Genomic DNA, 17,344 nt, shown 5'->3' on the forward strand with positions numbered 1-17,344 from the left:
CTTTATTTGCTTTCCCCTTCATCCTTACCCAGAGGCTCTCAACTGCGCTGGCACCAGCAGCAAGCGGCATACAATCCAACCCTTCCCTTACATACAGTGCCACTCCCTGCCTCACCTGCCCTGCCTATCCCTCCTGAAAAGCCTATAACCATTCATCACAGCACTCCAGCCACAGGACTCACTCCATCACGTTTTGCTTATGCCAATGATGTCATAGCTTTGGGACTGGGCCAAAGCTTCTAGCTCCTCTTTTTTATTGCTCATGCTGTGTACATTAGTATACAAACATTTCAAATGTGCTCCAGTATACTCAGCACATCGTGGAGCAGACGGAAAGACCTCATTAGCACAACGTCCATCAAACATTGCCATGCCATCCCATGGCTTATCATTTTATTTGGTAAAACAGTTTTTAAATGTAAGTTTTTTTAACCTATTGTCTTGAAAATATTACTTCGCAGTTAAGTTGTTAATCCCAAGTCTGTGGCCACATAATTATAGCAAAGTTTAGACCTTATTATTATGCAAAAGGTATACAATGCTTTTAATACATGGTATCAGTTCAGTTGCTTTATAGATCAGATCTTTGTTACTGTGGTGGTTTGACCCTGGCTGGATGCCAGGTGCCCACCAAAGCTGCTCTATCACCCCCCTCCTCAGTTGGACAGGAGAGAGAAAATACAATGAAGGGCTCATGGGTCGAGATAAGGACAGGGAGATCACCCAGCAATTGCCATCATGGGCAAAACAGACTCGGCTTGGGGAAAGTTCATTTAATTTATCACAGTAGAATAATAAGATATAAAAACTAAATTATAAAACATCTTCCCACACACACATCTTCTTCCTGGGGTCAACTTTACTAACTTTACTCCAGATTTTCTCTTCCTCCTCGCTCCCCCAGCAGTGCAGGGGGATGGGGAATTGGCATTGCAGTCAGCTCATCACACACTGTTTCTGCCAATTCTTTGTCCACAGGGGGAGGACTCCTCACACTCTTCCCCTCCTCCAGTGTGGGGTCCCTCCCAAGGGAGACAGTCTTCCATGAACTTCTCCAACTTGACTCCTCTCCACAGGCCACTGTTCTTCAGGAATGGCTCCAGCATGGGTCCCTTCCATGGGGTGCAGTCCCTCAGGAACAGACTGCTCCAGCATGGGTCCCCCATTGGGTCACAAGTCCTGCCAGAAAACCTGCTCCAGCTTAGGCTCCTGACTCCACAGGTCCACAAGTCCTGCCAGGAGCCTCCTCCTTTGGGCATCCACTTCCTCCAACGTGGGGTCCTCCACAGGGTGCAGGCAGACATCTACTCCACAACAGACCTCCATGGGCTTCAGGGGGACAGCCTGTCTCACCATGGTCTTCACCACAGGCTGCAGGGGAAGTGTTCCTCTGGAGTCTGGAGCACCTCCTCCCTCTCCTCCTTCACTGATCCTGGTATCTGCAAGGTTGTTTCTTTCATATGTTCTCACTCCTCTCTCCAGCTGCAATTGCTCCTGTGCAGTAACTTTTTCCTTTTCTTAAATACATTATAACAGGGGTGCTACCATTGTTGCTGATGGGCTCAGCCTTGGCCAGCGGTGGGTCTGTCTTGAGGCTGCCTTGCACTGGCTCTGTCAGCCATACGGGAAGCTTCTAGCAGCTTCTCACAGAAGCCGCCTCTATAGCCCCCTGCTACTTCAACCTTGACACAGATACAAACAAAATGCTGAATTGTTTGCCTTTACTGTGCACAAGTATTATAAATAAATCTTGAAGATTACTTGTGCCAAGAGATTGCTTGTGGTTTTATTTTGATACTTTTTTTTTTTTTTTTAAGACCATCCCTGCACAGGTCAAATAGGGAAGAATGTAGGCACTGATTCTCATGCAAAACTTGCTCATAAATCATGCTCCAACTGTCTTGGACACAAGGATGAACTGTTAATCACACCAGACTAGTACACATCTTTATAATAAGATCATCTTTCTCCTTCTTTTTATGGTCTGACAGAAGGGACACAAGGTTTGAGTTTCATTGGGAGTTAGAGTTAACACTTCATGAGCAGTCGAAGTTCTTGTTGTAAGCAAACCCCTCAACTGTGTTTAAGAAGATGAGGTGGGGGAAGAGCAGAAGGAAAATACAGAATTAAGCTTACTGTGTCTGCTGCATTCTGCGCACTTGCAATGCTTATGAAGAGTTATAGGTGGAATTCCAACAGCTCTGTGAAAACCCCATCTTTTTTGTCAGAATTAAAAGGCATGGAAACAGAAAATTGCGAGGTGTTTGTTTAATGCTCTATGCTCCCTGGTCCACGCTGGGATTCTGGTCTGAAGATCAGTTGACAGTTCAGCCTGGTGGGAAACTTTCTTCTCTCAGCAGCATTATTTTGAAATAAAGGAAAAAAAAACCCTGCTTTGCGTAGCAGAAGTTAGGGGATTTAGTTCATCTTTGTGTATAAACCTTATTTGGACTCATTCTAGTGTCCTAGTGGAAGTACAAGGTTTTGCCTTTCTTAGAAAAGTACTTGCAGTTTGCAGCCTTTCTGGAAGCTCTTGTCATGGACTCCAGGGCTTTTAAATGTCAAAAGCTCAGAGCCTGTTGCCGAGGCAGTGGAGTATTGGGAGTGAAACCTGAGTGTGTTTTCACTGCACAAGTCCCTCTCTGAGTGGTTTGTCAGGTGCCTACTGGTGATGCTGGGGCTCCACGGTCTCTCTTGTGTTGTGTGCTGGCTGACCCTGGCTGGCAGCCAAGCCGCCACCCAGCTGTGCTGGGGAGAGAATCGGGAGGGCAGAAGTGAGAGCAGCTCGTGGGTGAAGATAAAGGCAGGTCAACAAATGAAGAAAAGCAAAGCAAATGGTGTAAAAGCGATCACTCACCACCTCCCACCAGCAGACTGATGCCCAGCCAGCCTCTGAGTGATGGCTGCTTTGACAAAACTCACACACCCAGTTTTATTGCTGGGCACAGCACCGTGAGGTATTGGATGTCCCTTTAGTCAGTTGGGGTCAGCTGTCCTGCCTGTGTCCCCTCCCAGCCTCCTGCTCACCTTCAGACTTCTCCCCACGGGGGCAGTGTGAGAAGTGGAGAAGGCCTCAAGGCTGTGCAGGTTCCTCATCATCCATAACACTGGTGTGTTATCAGGACTGGTTTGGTCACTAGTCTAAAACACAGCACCATAGGGGCTGCTATGGAGAAAATGAACTCCACCCCAGCCAGACCCAGTACAGTTGTCATGAGTGAAAAATGAGGTGATTGTAAACGTCTATCTCATTCTTCTCCAGGCCTGTGTTGTGCTGTGCTGGTAGGAAAAGGTAAAGGAGGGGAAAGAGAACAAAAGACATTACAAAGAGCAGGTAAAGCCTGGGGGCTTGCTGCGTTCCTTGCTCGAAATAGGAACATGCATGTACGTACACAGATATATCTGTACCTAGTAGTAGGGTCCATAGTGGGTGGTTGTCATCCAATACTGAGGGGACAGACAGGTTCTTTTAAGGATCCTTAGCAGAATGATGACGGTGCTAAATTGTAGTTACAATTAAAGCCATTTTTTTTTAACAGGATATTATGATTAATATTGCACAGACATCACGATTAGAATGGCACAGGATTTCTACAAGTCAAATCAATGTAGTACAACTACAAGCATAATACAGAATTTATAATACAATTTAACTTGTAATTTCTAATCATCTAAATCCTAACTTAATTTACGGTTTCTAATCACCTGGACCCTCTGCAGATTGGGTCAGATACATGGTTTATTGTAGCAATATAACAATAATAATCTAGACTTAAAAAACCACGTAAAAGAATATGAGTCACTCCCTTGGTCCTTGGAAGATGCAGATGACTGTGGAGGCGTCCCTGCCACCAGAGGGTTAAGGGTCCCACTGTCCAGCAGCATCTCTGGTCCAAGTTTCCTACTTAGGCCTTGTGACTTCTTGGTTTTATAGACAGTGCTCTGCGTGCTGCTATGCCTCCCTGTTCTGTGGTGAGGCCATCACCGTTACCTGCTGGGCTGGGTGCCTGGGACTTTGAAGTCCAGTAAGGAGGGGAGCAGTCAGCCTGGCACCCAGGAACGTTGAGGCCAGTAGGGAGGGGAAAAAGAAATCTGTTTGGTTTGTCTCCTTGGTTCACAGGATCTTCAGGGCCTGAGAATGAGGGGAAAGGGCATGGTGGTATTAGGGCGATGGTTGGACTTGATGACCTTAGAGATCTGTTCCAACCTAATGATTCTATGATTCTATGAAAGGGAACGAAAACGTGAACCGCTCGGTCACAGGGAACAGCTGCTTGCCTTGTAAAATGGCGTTATTTAAGCTAACCACATTACCAGGGATTGGGTGCAGGGGGTACTGGTCATAGTGGTACGCATTCACTCTTCACCTCTAAAGTTACTTTTAGGGTAGGCGGGGATGAGGCACATGCCACTGCCGCTCAGCTAGGGGCAAGGCCTGGGGAACAGTGGTGTGAGGGCAAAGGGAAAATCTTGCCTCCGTGGCGCTGGGACAGGCTCCAGGGCAGCCCAGGAGGAAGGGCACAGGACTGAGAGTGAAAGCCTGCACCACTGCATGTGGGAGGCCTTTGGCCTCAGTTACACAAGTTAAGACACTTAGGACATCGTGCAATGATGTATGTGCAATGTGCAACTACAGATATATGCAACATATACACTATACAATCTACATATCTATATCATATAGATATTTTGTATATGTAAAAATATACATAGAGGGAGAAAGAAAAATCAATCCATATCAATGGCAGTCCATGAAATTAGAATCAGAATCACTTCTGTTGAGTAGTAGCCCTCTCGCATAAAAATGTCATGCACAGTTTTTTAAAAGACAATATCAAGCCCTATAAAAATGACAATATCATGTTTCATGGTCTCTAGAAGCCCATAAATTGACACACTTGCATGTCTAATATGAGCCTCATTACACTTGCTTTCTTACCCTAATTTTAAGCCTTTAGTTCATATGGGGCTGCTTTCCTGCTATGTGATTTGCCTGGGTCCTTCAGAGTTCCACATTGTTCTGTAGAGGCTGTTCCAGTGCTCCCTCAGTGCTCTTGCCTGAGAATAACTTCACAAACCATGGCAGGATTTCCTACACTAAACTTTTCAGATCTTGGTAGTCCTGCAGGCCAGTCATTTCATCACTAAGAAACAGGACTTGTTCAGCGTTGTTTAACATCTTTGTTAAATAGATGCTGTTTAACACCATTGTCTGTGACATAGACAGTGAGAGTGAGTGCACCCTCAGCTAGTTTTCTGATGACACCTGTCCTGGTTTAAACTAGAACAGAACCAATTATTCATTTAGTGATTTTAGTTTTCAGCTAAGTCTCTTCTAAGTGACTGCACTTTCTGAAGTTAACAGCAGAACAGTGCCTGCTTCTAGTATTGACAGCATTTAATGTTTATAGTTACTACCAAGGAATGGGATGCAGAAAGTCTGTTGCTTGTACTTGCTCCTATAGCAACCAAGGTCACTGCTGAATCTTGTACCTCATATTGAAGTACCATAAGTAAAAGGGTTGGATGTAAGTAAAAAGGTTGAATCGGCAGGGAGGGGCAGATAGGAAAGGTGACCCGAAACTGACCAAGTATTCCATGCCATATATGCCGTACTCAGTGAGGGGGAGAAGGAATTTTATACTGGTTTTGTATATATTGTATTACTTTATTATTAATGTTATTATCTCTCTTTTTGTTGTTATTGTTTTATTAAAGCTGTAAGGAACAATGATGGGCTGATGAAAAACCTCATGAAGTCCAAAAAGGCCAAGTGCAAGGTCCTGCACGTTAGTCGGGGCAACCCCAAGAACAAAACACAGGCTGTGTGGAGAATGGACTGAAAGCAGCCCTGCGGAGAAGGACTTGGGGGTGCTGGTGGATGAAAAACTGAATATGAGCCAGCAATGTGCGCTTGCAGCCCAAAAAGCCAATCTCATTCTGGGCTGCATCAAAAGAAGAGTGGCCAGCAAGTTGAGGGAGGTGGTTCTCACCCTCTACTCTGCTCTGGTGAGACCCCACCTGCAGTGCTGCGTCCAGCTCTGGGTCCCCCAGCACAAGAAAGACATGGACCTGTTGGAGCGTGTCCAGAGGAGGGCCATGAAGATGATCAGGGGGCTGGAGCACCTCCCCTATGAGGACAGGCTGAGAGTGTTGTTGTTGTTCAGCCTGGAGAAGAGAAAGCTCTGGGGAGATCTTATAGTGGCCTTCCAGTGCTTAAAGGGGGCCTATGAGAAAGCCGGAGAGGGACTTTTTACAAGGGTATGTAGCGATAGGACAAAGGGTAATGGCTCTAAACTGAAAGAGGGGAGATTTAGATTAGATGTAAGGAAGAAGTTCTTCACTGTGAGGGTGGTCAAGCACTGGAAGAGGTTGCCCAGAGAAGCTGTGGCTGCCCCCTCCCTGGCAGTGTTCAAGGCCAGGTTGGATGGGGCTTTGAGCAACCTGGTGTACTGGAAGGTGTCCCCGCCCATGGCAGGGTGTTGGAACTAAATGGTCTTTAAGGTCCCTTCCAACCCAGAATTCTATAATTCTATGTTGCTTCTATGATATCCAGTTCACAAGTGCCAAAACTCCTCTGAATCCAGCAGCTATGTGATTTCACAGCAGCTCCTGCATTAGAATGTACCACCACTACCAACATTACTATCTTATCAGTTCTCCTCATCATCATCCCCCAGAAGAAGGCAGCAATGCCCTGTCTGGCTACTCTATGATACTGACCCCTTAGGAAAGGGGAAACGGGAGAGGTGTAATTGCGTTACTAACCCTGGAGAGCTTGGAAACTAACTGCCTCTTATTTCAGGTATTCCTGGATACCTACTGCCTGCCTTGAAGGTAACTCATTTTCAGTAAGAAGAATGTCAGGTGCCTTTCCTTTCAGCAAACAGTTTTAACCTGCTCCAAACACCAAATGGTTGGTCTTGGCACTGGAGTAACCTAGTGGCTCCCTTGGTTGCATGTTAGCACATCGGGTGGTTGGGTAAGATGGTTAGTGCAGATCTGTGAGGTTCTTCTCCCTCACCAGAACCCTGAGAGCTCCCGCTGCCCTTGTAGGCCAGTCTTCTCTACTGTTGTCTTCTGTTTGTTGGTTTGATTATTTTTAGTGCCTGCAAACACATTTCTGCAACTGCTATCAGCAGGGATCCTACATTTTTACATCCCTTCAGGCTGCTGCAAGTGATTTTGTTATCATTTCCTCAAATTTGCTATCCATTTCTCTTTGTGGTTCTTTTCATACATCTGTCTACATCAGTTTGAAGAGTCAACATTTGCATTTGAAAAACTGAGCAATTTACTTATCTCTTTGATAATTTCCTGCGTAAACTATGCAATGTTACACTAAATATCATATTAACCATGAATACTTGGGGTACTATTGTGATGAGGGCTAGCACATTAGAGAAAAGACATTACTGCAAGACTTTAAGACTTTAGGTAAACTACCCAGCTTTAAGATAAACAGTAGAATCCTGATTTTGATAAATAGGCTAAAGCTGTAAGCTTTCATTCAGAAGAGAAAAATAGAAGTAAAGTTCATCAGTCTGATTTCAATCTACCTGAAAACCAAACCTGTAGATGACGGATTAAGGAGACCAAAGGCTCTGGCTCTAATTTACATTATATTCCTCACTCACAGAAGTGGCAAAAATACATGTGTTGTTAGCAGTGGGTCCTCCCCTAGCACGCGGCACAGTAGGAAGTACTTTTCTGCTTTCGGTTACTTTGCGTTTCACAGGAGGCAAAAGAGATTTTGCACAACGTCTGAGGGAAACCTGAACTTTTCAAGTCAGTAAATCAGTGACTCCCCCTGCATCTAAAAGATCAAATTACAGTTCTGAAATTCTGGACTCCTACACTCCCCTGCATTTTCCCCACACCTTCTGAAGGGAAATATTGCTGTATTTTGCCTCCCTCATTTCTTCAGGTCTATTAGCGCCCAGCTAAAGTTGCAGTTTCACTCTGCACGGAATTGAAACTTGTATGCTCTTGTCTGGGTGACAGCAAGTTCCTAACACAAAAAAATAAAATTAGGCTCATCCAAAAGAAAAGGAAAAGCGTCGGTACAGCTATTAAAATTTCCGAAGTTTGTGGGTATAAACTGTATAGACTGCAAGGAAGGTCTCCAAAGACACTAAGCACCTGAAAAAAATTGAGTGGACGTTGTGCTTTAGAAAACCTACTTACAACCAAAGTGAGTGGGTGTTAAGCATCTGACATTTACGTGACGTTCCAGTGTCATATACTAGGGACATTTTTAGGTGCTTGAAGAAATCAACTTTCACAATCCAGCTTGTGCCAAGTCGTTCTCTTAGGTACTATTTCACAACCAATTAAGCACATTTGTTTTATAGTAAGGTGAATGACTATAAATCAGTGGAAGTTAACTTTCTCTTCTGGTGACATACAATCTGTGAAATATTTGGAGTGGAATAGCTAGTGTAGGGTGTTTGCAATGAAGGTTTTCGTCCTACCAGAAGTACGTTGAATGACCTTGCCCAATGCAGCAGGATTTTAGTGTGATGTCTGCATTATTTATAATAACTCCCAATGAAATCCTCAGTGCATCTTGAGTGAAAAGAACCAGTTACCAGTAAATAGCAGAGGAATTGTACTTTATTACAGTACTATTAGTAATCAGGCACAAAGGTGAGCAATATAGTCGTGAACCTGTACTGAATTAATAAGCCCTTTCCTAGGCCTTGAATGAAATGTTAATGATGATGTACACTTTCTTGTTTTTCTTTATGTCTATGTGACTCAGCCACTGAAATTTTAAAGTATGATTGCACATTCTTTTCCTGTTTATTCTTCAGGTTCCAGTCTTCTCAATTGAGTTCCTCAGCTTCACCACAGTCAGAAAAATTATGAACTCCTATTGAAAATATAAATAACAATGTACAGGAAAAGAAGAGATGAAAAAAAATAAAAACCACCTAATAAATATCCTAACCATAGAAGTAGTCTGTCCTGCTGAGCTTAGAAATTTCTAAGGAACTCCCAAACAGATATCATGTTCCATGAGGTGTTGGATTGTTACCAGCATTAGTCTATCCATGTTATCTTTAACTTGGTTGCTTCCGCACTCTCCCACGCAGTTTTTACTTTTTATTTTATGCTGTTTCCTATGCACTTACCACAATCTTTTTTTTTCTGGTTTATTTTGATTCACTTCCCTGAAGTGCCATTCACTTAATAGACATTTCTTCCACAAAGCATTCAGCTTCAGAGATTTGTCTGCTTATATTAGCACACAAGCGATTCTTAGCAAGATCCTAGGTCCTGAAGTCAGCAGGAGAAATTAACCACAAATAATACTAATACTAATACTAATACTAACGCTAACGCTAACGCTAATGCTCATGCTCATATACTAATACTAATACTAAAAATAAAAATAAAAATTACTAAACTTTGAAATAGAAAATCTGTCCATGTCAATTAACAATTCCTGTCTCATGCAGCTTACACTAAAAAAGGGGGAAAAAAAAGAAGGAACTTGAGCTTCTGCAAATTTTATTTGCCTCATGTGAATATTACCCTTACGTAATGCATTTCTCTCTTAGCTGATTAATCTCATACTCTCTCGCCAAGTGTTTTGCAGTTGCCCTCCTTTAGAGCTCAGCTGAAGAGAAAGAAGATAGTGATTACCGTTGTTGTCTGAGTGACTTTTGTCATATTAAACTCTCCTCCAAACTGTTGCTGAACCAGTGGGGAACCTCTTCTATGCTGTTCTCTTCTGCTCTGGTTTACAGTCTCACCAGTGACGAATTTGCCAGACCTGGAAGCACACAGAAAATGGTAGGTTAAACTTTAATTTCAGATTTGCTCTTAGACCTCTTCGATTGGAACTTTTGAGAACACTTTCAAGAATATAATCTTCTTTTAAGCTTTCTAAATGTTCAAATTTACTATTGTGATTAGCAGCTGCAATGCACAATGACAGGAAAGCAAAGCATTTATTTGTGCTAATAGTAACTGACTAGCTAAAGAACAAGTGTAGTAATGTCTTTTCCAATTGCTATAACTTCTGAAACATTCTTTTTTTTTCTCTAGCCTTTCCCCCCCCCATCCTTAAAATACATACAGAACCCGTGCAGAAATCATCCCTTCAGAAGCACCTAGCTATTGTTGCCGAATATTTGAAGAAGACCCTAAATTCTTATGGGTTTGTGCACATGCGAGTTAATATCAGCACATTGCTGCTTTTTGAACTTCTGATGAAGCCAAGCGTAGATCACAGAGAAAAGGACAGTTCACATGCATATCTCTGGCTGTACTTTTAAACTAGCTTCTCATTGCAAAGATGTTACACAAGCCAGCGTTGCTTGTTTCCTCTAGTTCAAATCATCTTTTTTATTTGTTCTGGTACTATAACAGACACAAGGTGTTACACCTGCAAATAGTTAGACACCGCACCAGCAGGTAACAGTTTAGCTGGTGCATTGAAAAGGCATCAGGAAACAGAAGGATATTAAAAAAAAATGAAGTGCAAAGATGGTAAGAGCTAGGCTGCCTCTGACACAACACTTCGGTACCTAAAAATACTCTGATGTGTGAGAGTTCAAAATCCAAGCACTGCAAACTTCTCAAAAAGCATTTTCTGACTTCTTAAGAAACCTACAAGCATAGTTGCAAAGACTTTTAAGGCCCAGATTCATTGCACCGAATTTGAGGCACCTAAACCTGCAGTGTTAGTCTCTGTTTGGTGTGTAGTCAGGCAGAGCTTCTTCCATGTTCAGAGCTGAGCAGTGGCTGCAGAGAGGCCTCCCTCTTCTCTCTCTCACTCTCTCTTGAACGTCAGCATAGACCAGGTTGACGGCAATGATTTTAGGAACTTGGGTAGGTGCCTAACATTGGGTGCCTGAGTGCAGTGGCCAAGTATGAGTTCATGTAGAAAGTCTGTGGTGATCTAGACTGCAATCTTACCTTCCTCAGGTCCTGCTCTAGTGCTTGGACAGAGGGTTTTGACTTGGTTTAGCAAATCTTCAGAAGTTATTCTAATTAACTTTTCCTCAAGAGCAGCAAATCTGTGGTTTGACACACAGTCAGCAGAGAGGTTTTCCTTCCTTCTTTCAAAGGAAGACAGACTGCTGGAGTTTGATCTGCAGTGGTTGTCAGTATTTCCCTGGGAGGCCGCAGGTACCGTCTCCGTGGCTGGCGAGGGTCGGCACTTCACGGTCTGCTGTGGTGTGGATCGCCAGATAAAGGTAAATGGCATCCGTGTGATGGAGTGACATGTCCTGCAGTGCAGAGTCTTTGCGGTTTCCCTGCCACCTCTCTGCTGTGCTCCATGGGCACCTGCCTTGGCTAATGGCCCTGGCCCCTGGGGTACGTTGGTCTGGTAAAGCAAGAGATGGAGTTAGGCAGGAGCTGGGGACCATAGGCCATTCAGTTAGGACAGGCACTCTTTGGTTTGTCATTAGTCTAATAAAGACCTCTACATGCGTAATATAGTGTATTACTCCATTGCAAAAGAAGGAAGGCCAAATATTTACAAAAGCATTACCCGGGTTTTCTTTGGCAATGTCCCTTTTCATTTAAAGAAAGTCCTTCAGTTTTCCATCTAATTAACATCAGTGGTAGAGGCCTTCCTTCTCCCTCCCACATCCCTGCCCATCTTAGTGGAGGAAAAAGAGTTCTGAAAAAAAAAGCTAGGACGGTGGGAGGAAACGAATGCATTTTATCTTCTCCAAGTTGTCTCCCCACTTACTCTGATTATTCTTATTCATCATTTTTATCCAAGTGCTCGCCTATATCAGAAAAGTTAATCATCCTCTAAAGATGATTGCTGAGTCTGTACCGAAGACAGTGGTGAACTGTCTTACCCAGTGGCATCTGTCTCGGTGAGTTTCCAAAGTGAATTGCTATAAACCAAACAAAGATTGCTTTGATTCTTGACAAGCGATTTCACAAGAGTTGAAAATAATGAAAACTGAATTCACAGGCATGGCCTGGTTAGTCCAGGTTAGCTTTCCCTGAGTAACTATAAGAATGATAGTCATGGCTACCAGCAGGGGCATTTAGCTACCTTGCCTTTTTTTCTGAGGATCTGCTGAAAAGATGAAAGCACCGGAGCACTTCCTGGCAATGGAAAAGGAGATTGTGGTAGAGGAAAGGTTGTGGTGTAGTACAGTACCAGGTTACCGATACGAATCTTGTGTGACAATGCACTGAATTCAAGGTCTGCAGTGGACTTTCACACTTTTTTCTTTCCATATTGAAGCTTTGTATTCAACAGCTGACTGAACGAACCCCCAGAGTGAATCCGTTTGGCTGTTGAATGTAGATAGCAGAAGTGTGGTGCTGTGTGAGACTTGATCTGGCTTCTCTCACCTCTGCTGCCCTGCTAGCCACTAGAGCGCTCGTCCAGATACACAGATGCATAGGTGTATTTAGCATAGTTATCTAAGGTGGCGCAGAAACACTAAGCTCTTCAGGGAGCACAGTGGTCTAAGCAAACAGGGCATACAACAGGAAGCCTCAATTAATCTCCAAGTCTGTGTCACCTACAAGGCACGTCTTAGGCAACACTCCACATGGTTTTCACACACCGTTTGGGTGGGACTTTATATGTCATTGTGTCCCAGCTAAAGAGAAATAACATTTCTGTGTAGCGCGAAGGTTTTACTTAATCATCTGACTTTCAGCTGCTTAACTGGATATTCACATTTAATCAGTATTATTCTGTGCATTACTAATCCTGGTTATTTTAGAGCATTTTGTGTGCCACGCATCTCCAAGCTGTCAACACTGAGTTTTTCCGGGGAAAGAAATGATGATGTTGATTATTATGGGTTTGATTGTCTTTAAATCTCTTGACCAGCAACAGACGCAGGCAGTTAAGAAGATAGGCAAGGCAGCCAAATGGTCATGGCCCCTCTGCCTGTGCTAAACAAGCCAAGGCTGGCTGCCTGATTGCCTGCCTGGCTGCCTCGGGCAAGAGGGACAGGGTTTCTTTGACATTGACTGCTGCTGAGGAAGTAATTAGTAAGTTGTAAAATATTAAAAGTTCTTCCCACAGTAGTTCTTACTAAGTTGTACAATATTATTGCTCTTCCCACAATACGCACAAAACTATAAAGTGGGCAAGACCACAAAGACTTGACAGACAGAGATTTTGTAGGATTTTGCTCCTAATTATTTCCTGATTCTTACTTTTATGGCACATGCTCAATCTTAAATCCGCCTTTCATTGTCATATTTACACTTGGCCCTCTGTCCCTATTGGACATTGCAAACGTAAGCTGCTATTAAACCGTACGGAAGTATAGCCATTGAGTGGTTTAGGTCAACCATACATCCATTCGGATACTTCCTAGAGGAAGAATCGTAATGATAATATGAAATGTGAATTAGGCAGACACCTGTCAGTCAGTGTGGTTCTGAAAATTTACATTGGCATTTAAGCAACTATGGATTTTCTCTACCTTTCCTGTGCTTCAAAGATGAACTTTGCTCATTTATGCTATTATACAATGGCAACCTGCTGGAGGTTTAACAACACGTCTTTCCTCTTATAAAAGGAAAATTCACAGAGGTGTAGCCATTAATCACCTGCCTTGTCATTTTTTCAGTAGATTTTTTTTAATGATTCGTTATTTAGAGAGTGATGTTTATCTTAACGCTACAATACTTAGTGAAAAGAAAGGAAAGAAAGCTTTTGAGAGAATACCATCATATGCCTTCTCCAAACTTATAATCCTACCTGCACATCCCATTCTAGCCAGTGTGACAGGCAGGAATCCAGGTTATCTCTATATTTGGTCTGACCCAGCATGTGGTTGATATGATGTGCTATGAGGTGTTCTCATGGCATTAAATTAATGCCTCCCTATTTCCTTACTTTTAGGTAGCTCGTGCAAAGATGTCAAATGCATTGCCATTTGTCTTGCTCTTCCTATTTCCCATACTGCTGTCCGGAGCCTGGTTTCCCAAGAGTTTACCCTGTGATGTTAAAACCTCTGAAGGTACCGTGACAGTGGACTGCACTGATCGGCGTCTCACCGAAGTCCCCAGAGGGATCCCTGCAAACGCCACCAACCTTACTCTGACTGTTAACCATATCCCACACATCTATGCCACATCCTTTGCTCATCTTGAAAACCTTGTAGAGATTGACTTCAGATGCAACTGTGTGCCTGTCAGAATGGGGCCCAAAGACCATGTGTGCACCAGGACCCTGAAGATTGAGAACGGCAGTTTTGCTGCCCTGACAAGATTGAAGTCATTGTATTTGGATGCAAACCAGCTGTTGGAAATACCTCGGGGTCTTCCTACGACTTTACGTCTGCTGAGCCTGGAAGCAAACAGTATCGTTTTTATCCAAAAAGCCAATTTCTCTGAGCTAGGAAACATAGAAGTACTGTACCTGGGACAGAACTGTTACTACCGTAATCCATGCAATGTTTCATTTGAAATTGAAACAACTGCCTTTCTGGAGCTGAAAAAATTGACAGTACTATCTCTGAAGTCTAACAACTTAACTCATATTCCACCCAATTTGTCATCTACTTTAAAGGAATTGTACATTTACAATAACATGATTCAAGTGATTCAAGAACATGATTTAAGTGCCCTTCACAACCTAGAAATTCTTGATCTAAGTGGTAATTGCCCACGTTGCTATAACGCCCCATACCCTTGCATTCCCTGCCCCAAGAGCACAATTGAGATACATTCAAAGGCTTTTTATTCCTTGAAAAATTTAAGAATTTTGCGACTTCACAGTAACTCTCTTCAGAGCATACCCAGCAGCTGGTTTAAAAACCTCAGGAATCTCAAAGAGCTTGACCTTTCCCAAAATTTCCTCATAAAGGAGATTGGAGATGCTCAGTTTTTGAAATTTATCCCCAGCCTGGTAGTGCTTGATCTGTCCTTTAATTTTGAAGTGAAGGTGTATTCTCCATCCTTGAATCTGTCTAAGACGTTTTCTTCCCTCTCTAACCTGGAGACCCTGAGGCTCAGGGGTTATGTCTTTAGAGAAGTGAAAGAAGAAAATCTAGATCCGTTGCTCAGGCTTAGAAATCTAACAGTGTTGGATCTCGGGACTAATTTTATTAAAGTTGCTGACCTGAGAGTGTTCAAAGAATTCCCAGCCCTTAAATTCATAGACCTCTCCATGAATAAAATTTCTCCTTCTTCAGGTGAAAGCAACCTTCATGGGTTTTGCTCTAATCCTAGGATTTCGGTAGAGCAATACAACAGGCAACTATTACAAGAGATGCATTATTTCAGGTATGATGAGTATGGGCGAAGTTGCAGGTCCAAAGACAAAGAGTCTGCCTCCTACCGATCCTCAGTTAAGGAAGAATGCCTGCAATATGGAGAAACTCTGGATTTAAGCCGAAACAACATATTTTTTATCAACCCCTCAGACTTCCGTGGTCTTAGTTCCCTCAGATGCCTCAACTTGTCAGGTAATGCAATAAGTCAGACTTTAAATGGAAGTGAATTCCGCCACTTGCCTGAATTGAAATATCTGGATTTTTCTAACAACAGGATTGACTTGCTATACTCAACTGCTTTTGAAGAACTAAAACATTTAGAAATTCTAGACCTGAGCAATAACGAACATTATTTTCTGGCAGAAGGTGTTACTCATGTGCTTAATTTTATGAAAAATTTGGCCCATCTGAAGAAGCTGATGATGAATGAGAATGATATTTCTACCTCTATTAACACGGGGATGGAAAGTCAGTCTCTTCAAGTCTTAGAATTCAGAGGAAATCGTTTAAATGTTTTATGGATGGATGGGAATTCTAGATACTTGTCATTCTTCAAGAATCTAACCAGCCTGGAGCAACTGGACATTTCCTCGAACTCGCTCAGTTTTTTGCCTCACGGTGTTTTTGAAGCTATGCCTCCAGAACTCAAGATCCTCAACTTAACCAATAACGGGATGAAGAGTTTCAACTGGGGAAGCCTCCAGTATCTGAAGAAACTAGTAACTCTGGACCTCAGCAATAACCTTCTGGCTACTGTGCCCCGAGAACTGTCCAACTGCTCTTCAACACTCCAAGAACTGATGCTCCGAAACAATCGCATTCAACGGCTAACCAAATATTTTCTCAGAGGCGCTTTTAAATTGAAACACTTGGACCTCAGCTCAAACAAGATCCAAATAATCAAGAAATCTAGCTTCCCCGAAAACATCATTAACAACCTGAGGATGCTGCTTTTGCATGGCAATCCTTTCAAGTGCAATTGTGATGCTGTGTGGTTTGTTTGGTGGATCAATCACACTCAGGTGACTATTCCTCTTTTGGCCACAGACGTGACCTGTGCTGGCCCAGGGGCACACAAAGGAAGGAGCGTGGTGCTCTTGGATCTGAATACCTGTGAGCTGGACACCTCGTATGTGATCCTGTACGCTCTGTCGGCTTCAACTGTCCTAGGCTTTATGGTGTTCACAGTGACGAGCCACCTCTATTTCTGGGATGTGTGGTATAGTTACCATTACTGCACTGCCAAGTTGAAGGGCTATCGGCGTTTATCTTTACCAGATGCTTGCTACGATGCTTTTATTGCCTATGACAATGAAGATCCAGCTGTGACTGAGTGGGTGCTGGCAGAACTGGTTGAAAGGCTGGAGGATCAAAAAGCCAGACAGTTCAACTTGTGCCTGGAAGAAAGGGACTGGCTCCCAGGACAGCCAGTCTTTGTCAACCTTTCCCAGAGCATTCAGCTGAGTAAAAAGACCATATTTGTGCTGACCAACAAGTATATTAGAAGCGGCAGCTTCAAGACAACCTTTTACATGGCCCACCAGCGGCTTCTAGATGAAAAAACGGATGTCATTATCTTGATATTTCTGGAGAAGGTTTTGCAGAAGTCCCGGTATGTCCAGCTGAGGAGGAGGCTGTGCAGAAGTTCTGTCCTGGAATGGCCAACTAACCCTCGATCTCAGCCCTACTTCTGGCAGTGCCTGAAAAACGCAATAGCTACGAGCAATACCCTGGCTTACAACAAGCTGCTCCAAGAAACTGTTTAGCTCTCCCCTTCCCTGTAGATATTGTTATGATGCCTGGTGAGCAAATGATCCTAAACTTCATTTGGAGAAACTGTTGAAGTGTGGAGGATAAAAGTAATTGGTGATACTGTGCCCCAAAACAAAATGCACAATTAGTCCCAAAGCTAAAAGTTCACTACGCACTGGAAGTCCCTGGTTTAGAACAGAATCACCACTTCCAGCTTTCAGTTCACTGGATGCCTCCAGCACCTCTTGTGTTTGGGTTAAGCGTGGGTGAGACACTTGCTCAGCTTACTCTAGTGCACAGACTGCTGGGAGGAGTTTGGCCGTGCCTAAAGTTGCTGGTGTTCTGATCACTGTGGGAGTAAACTT

The 17,344-nt window shown here is 43.3% G+C and overlaps 1 protein-coding gene across 1 annotated transcript; it reads left to right on the forward strand.

Annotated features, from left to right (window-relative positions):
• The first annotated feature begins 13,858 nt into the window (after positions 1-13,858).
• Positions 13,859-16,993, forward strand: LOC147416248 (toll-like receptor 7). The gene has a single exon (XM_086461636.1). It carries the CDS (start codon positions 13,868-13,870, stop codon positions 16,991-16,993), a length of 3,126 nt encoding a protein of 1,041 aa, XP_086317762.1. The 5' UTR covers positions 13,859-13,867.
• Positions 16,994-17,344: the final 351 nt, after the last annotated feature.

This window comes from Leptosomus discolor, chromosome 1 (assembly GCF_034619465.1).
Source record: "Leptosomus discolor isolate bLepDis1 chromosome 1, bLepDis1.hap2, whole genome shotgun sequence".
Lineage (NCBI taxonomy): Eukaryota > Metazoa > Chordata > Aves > Leptosomiformes > Leptosomidae > Leptosomus > Leptosomus discolor.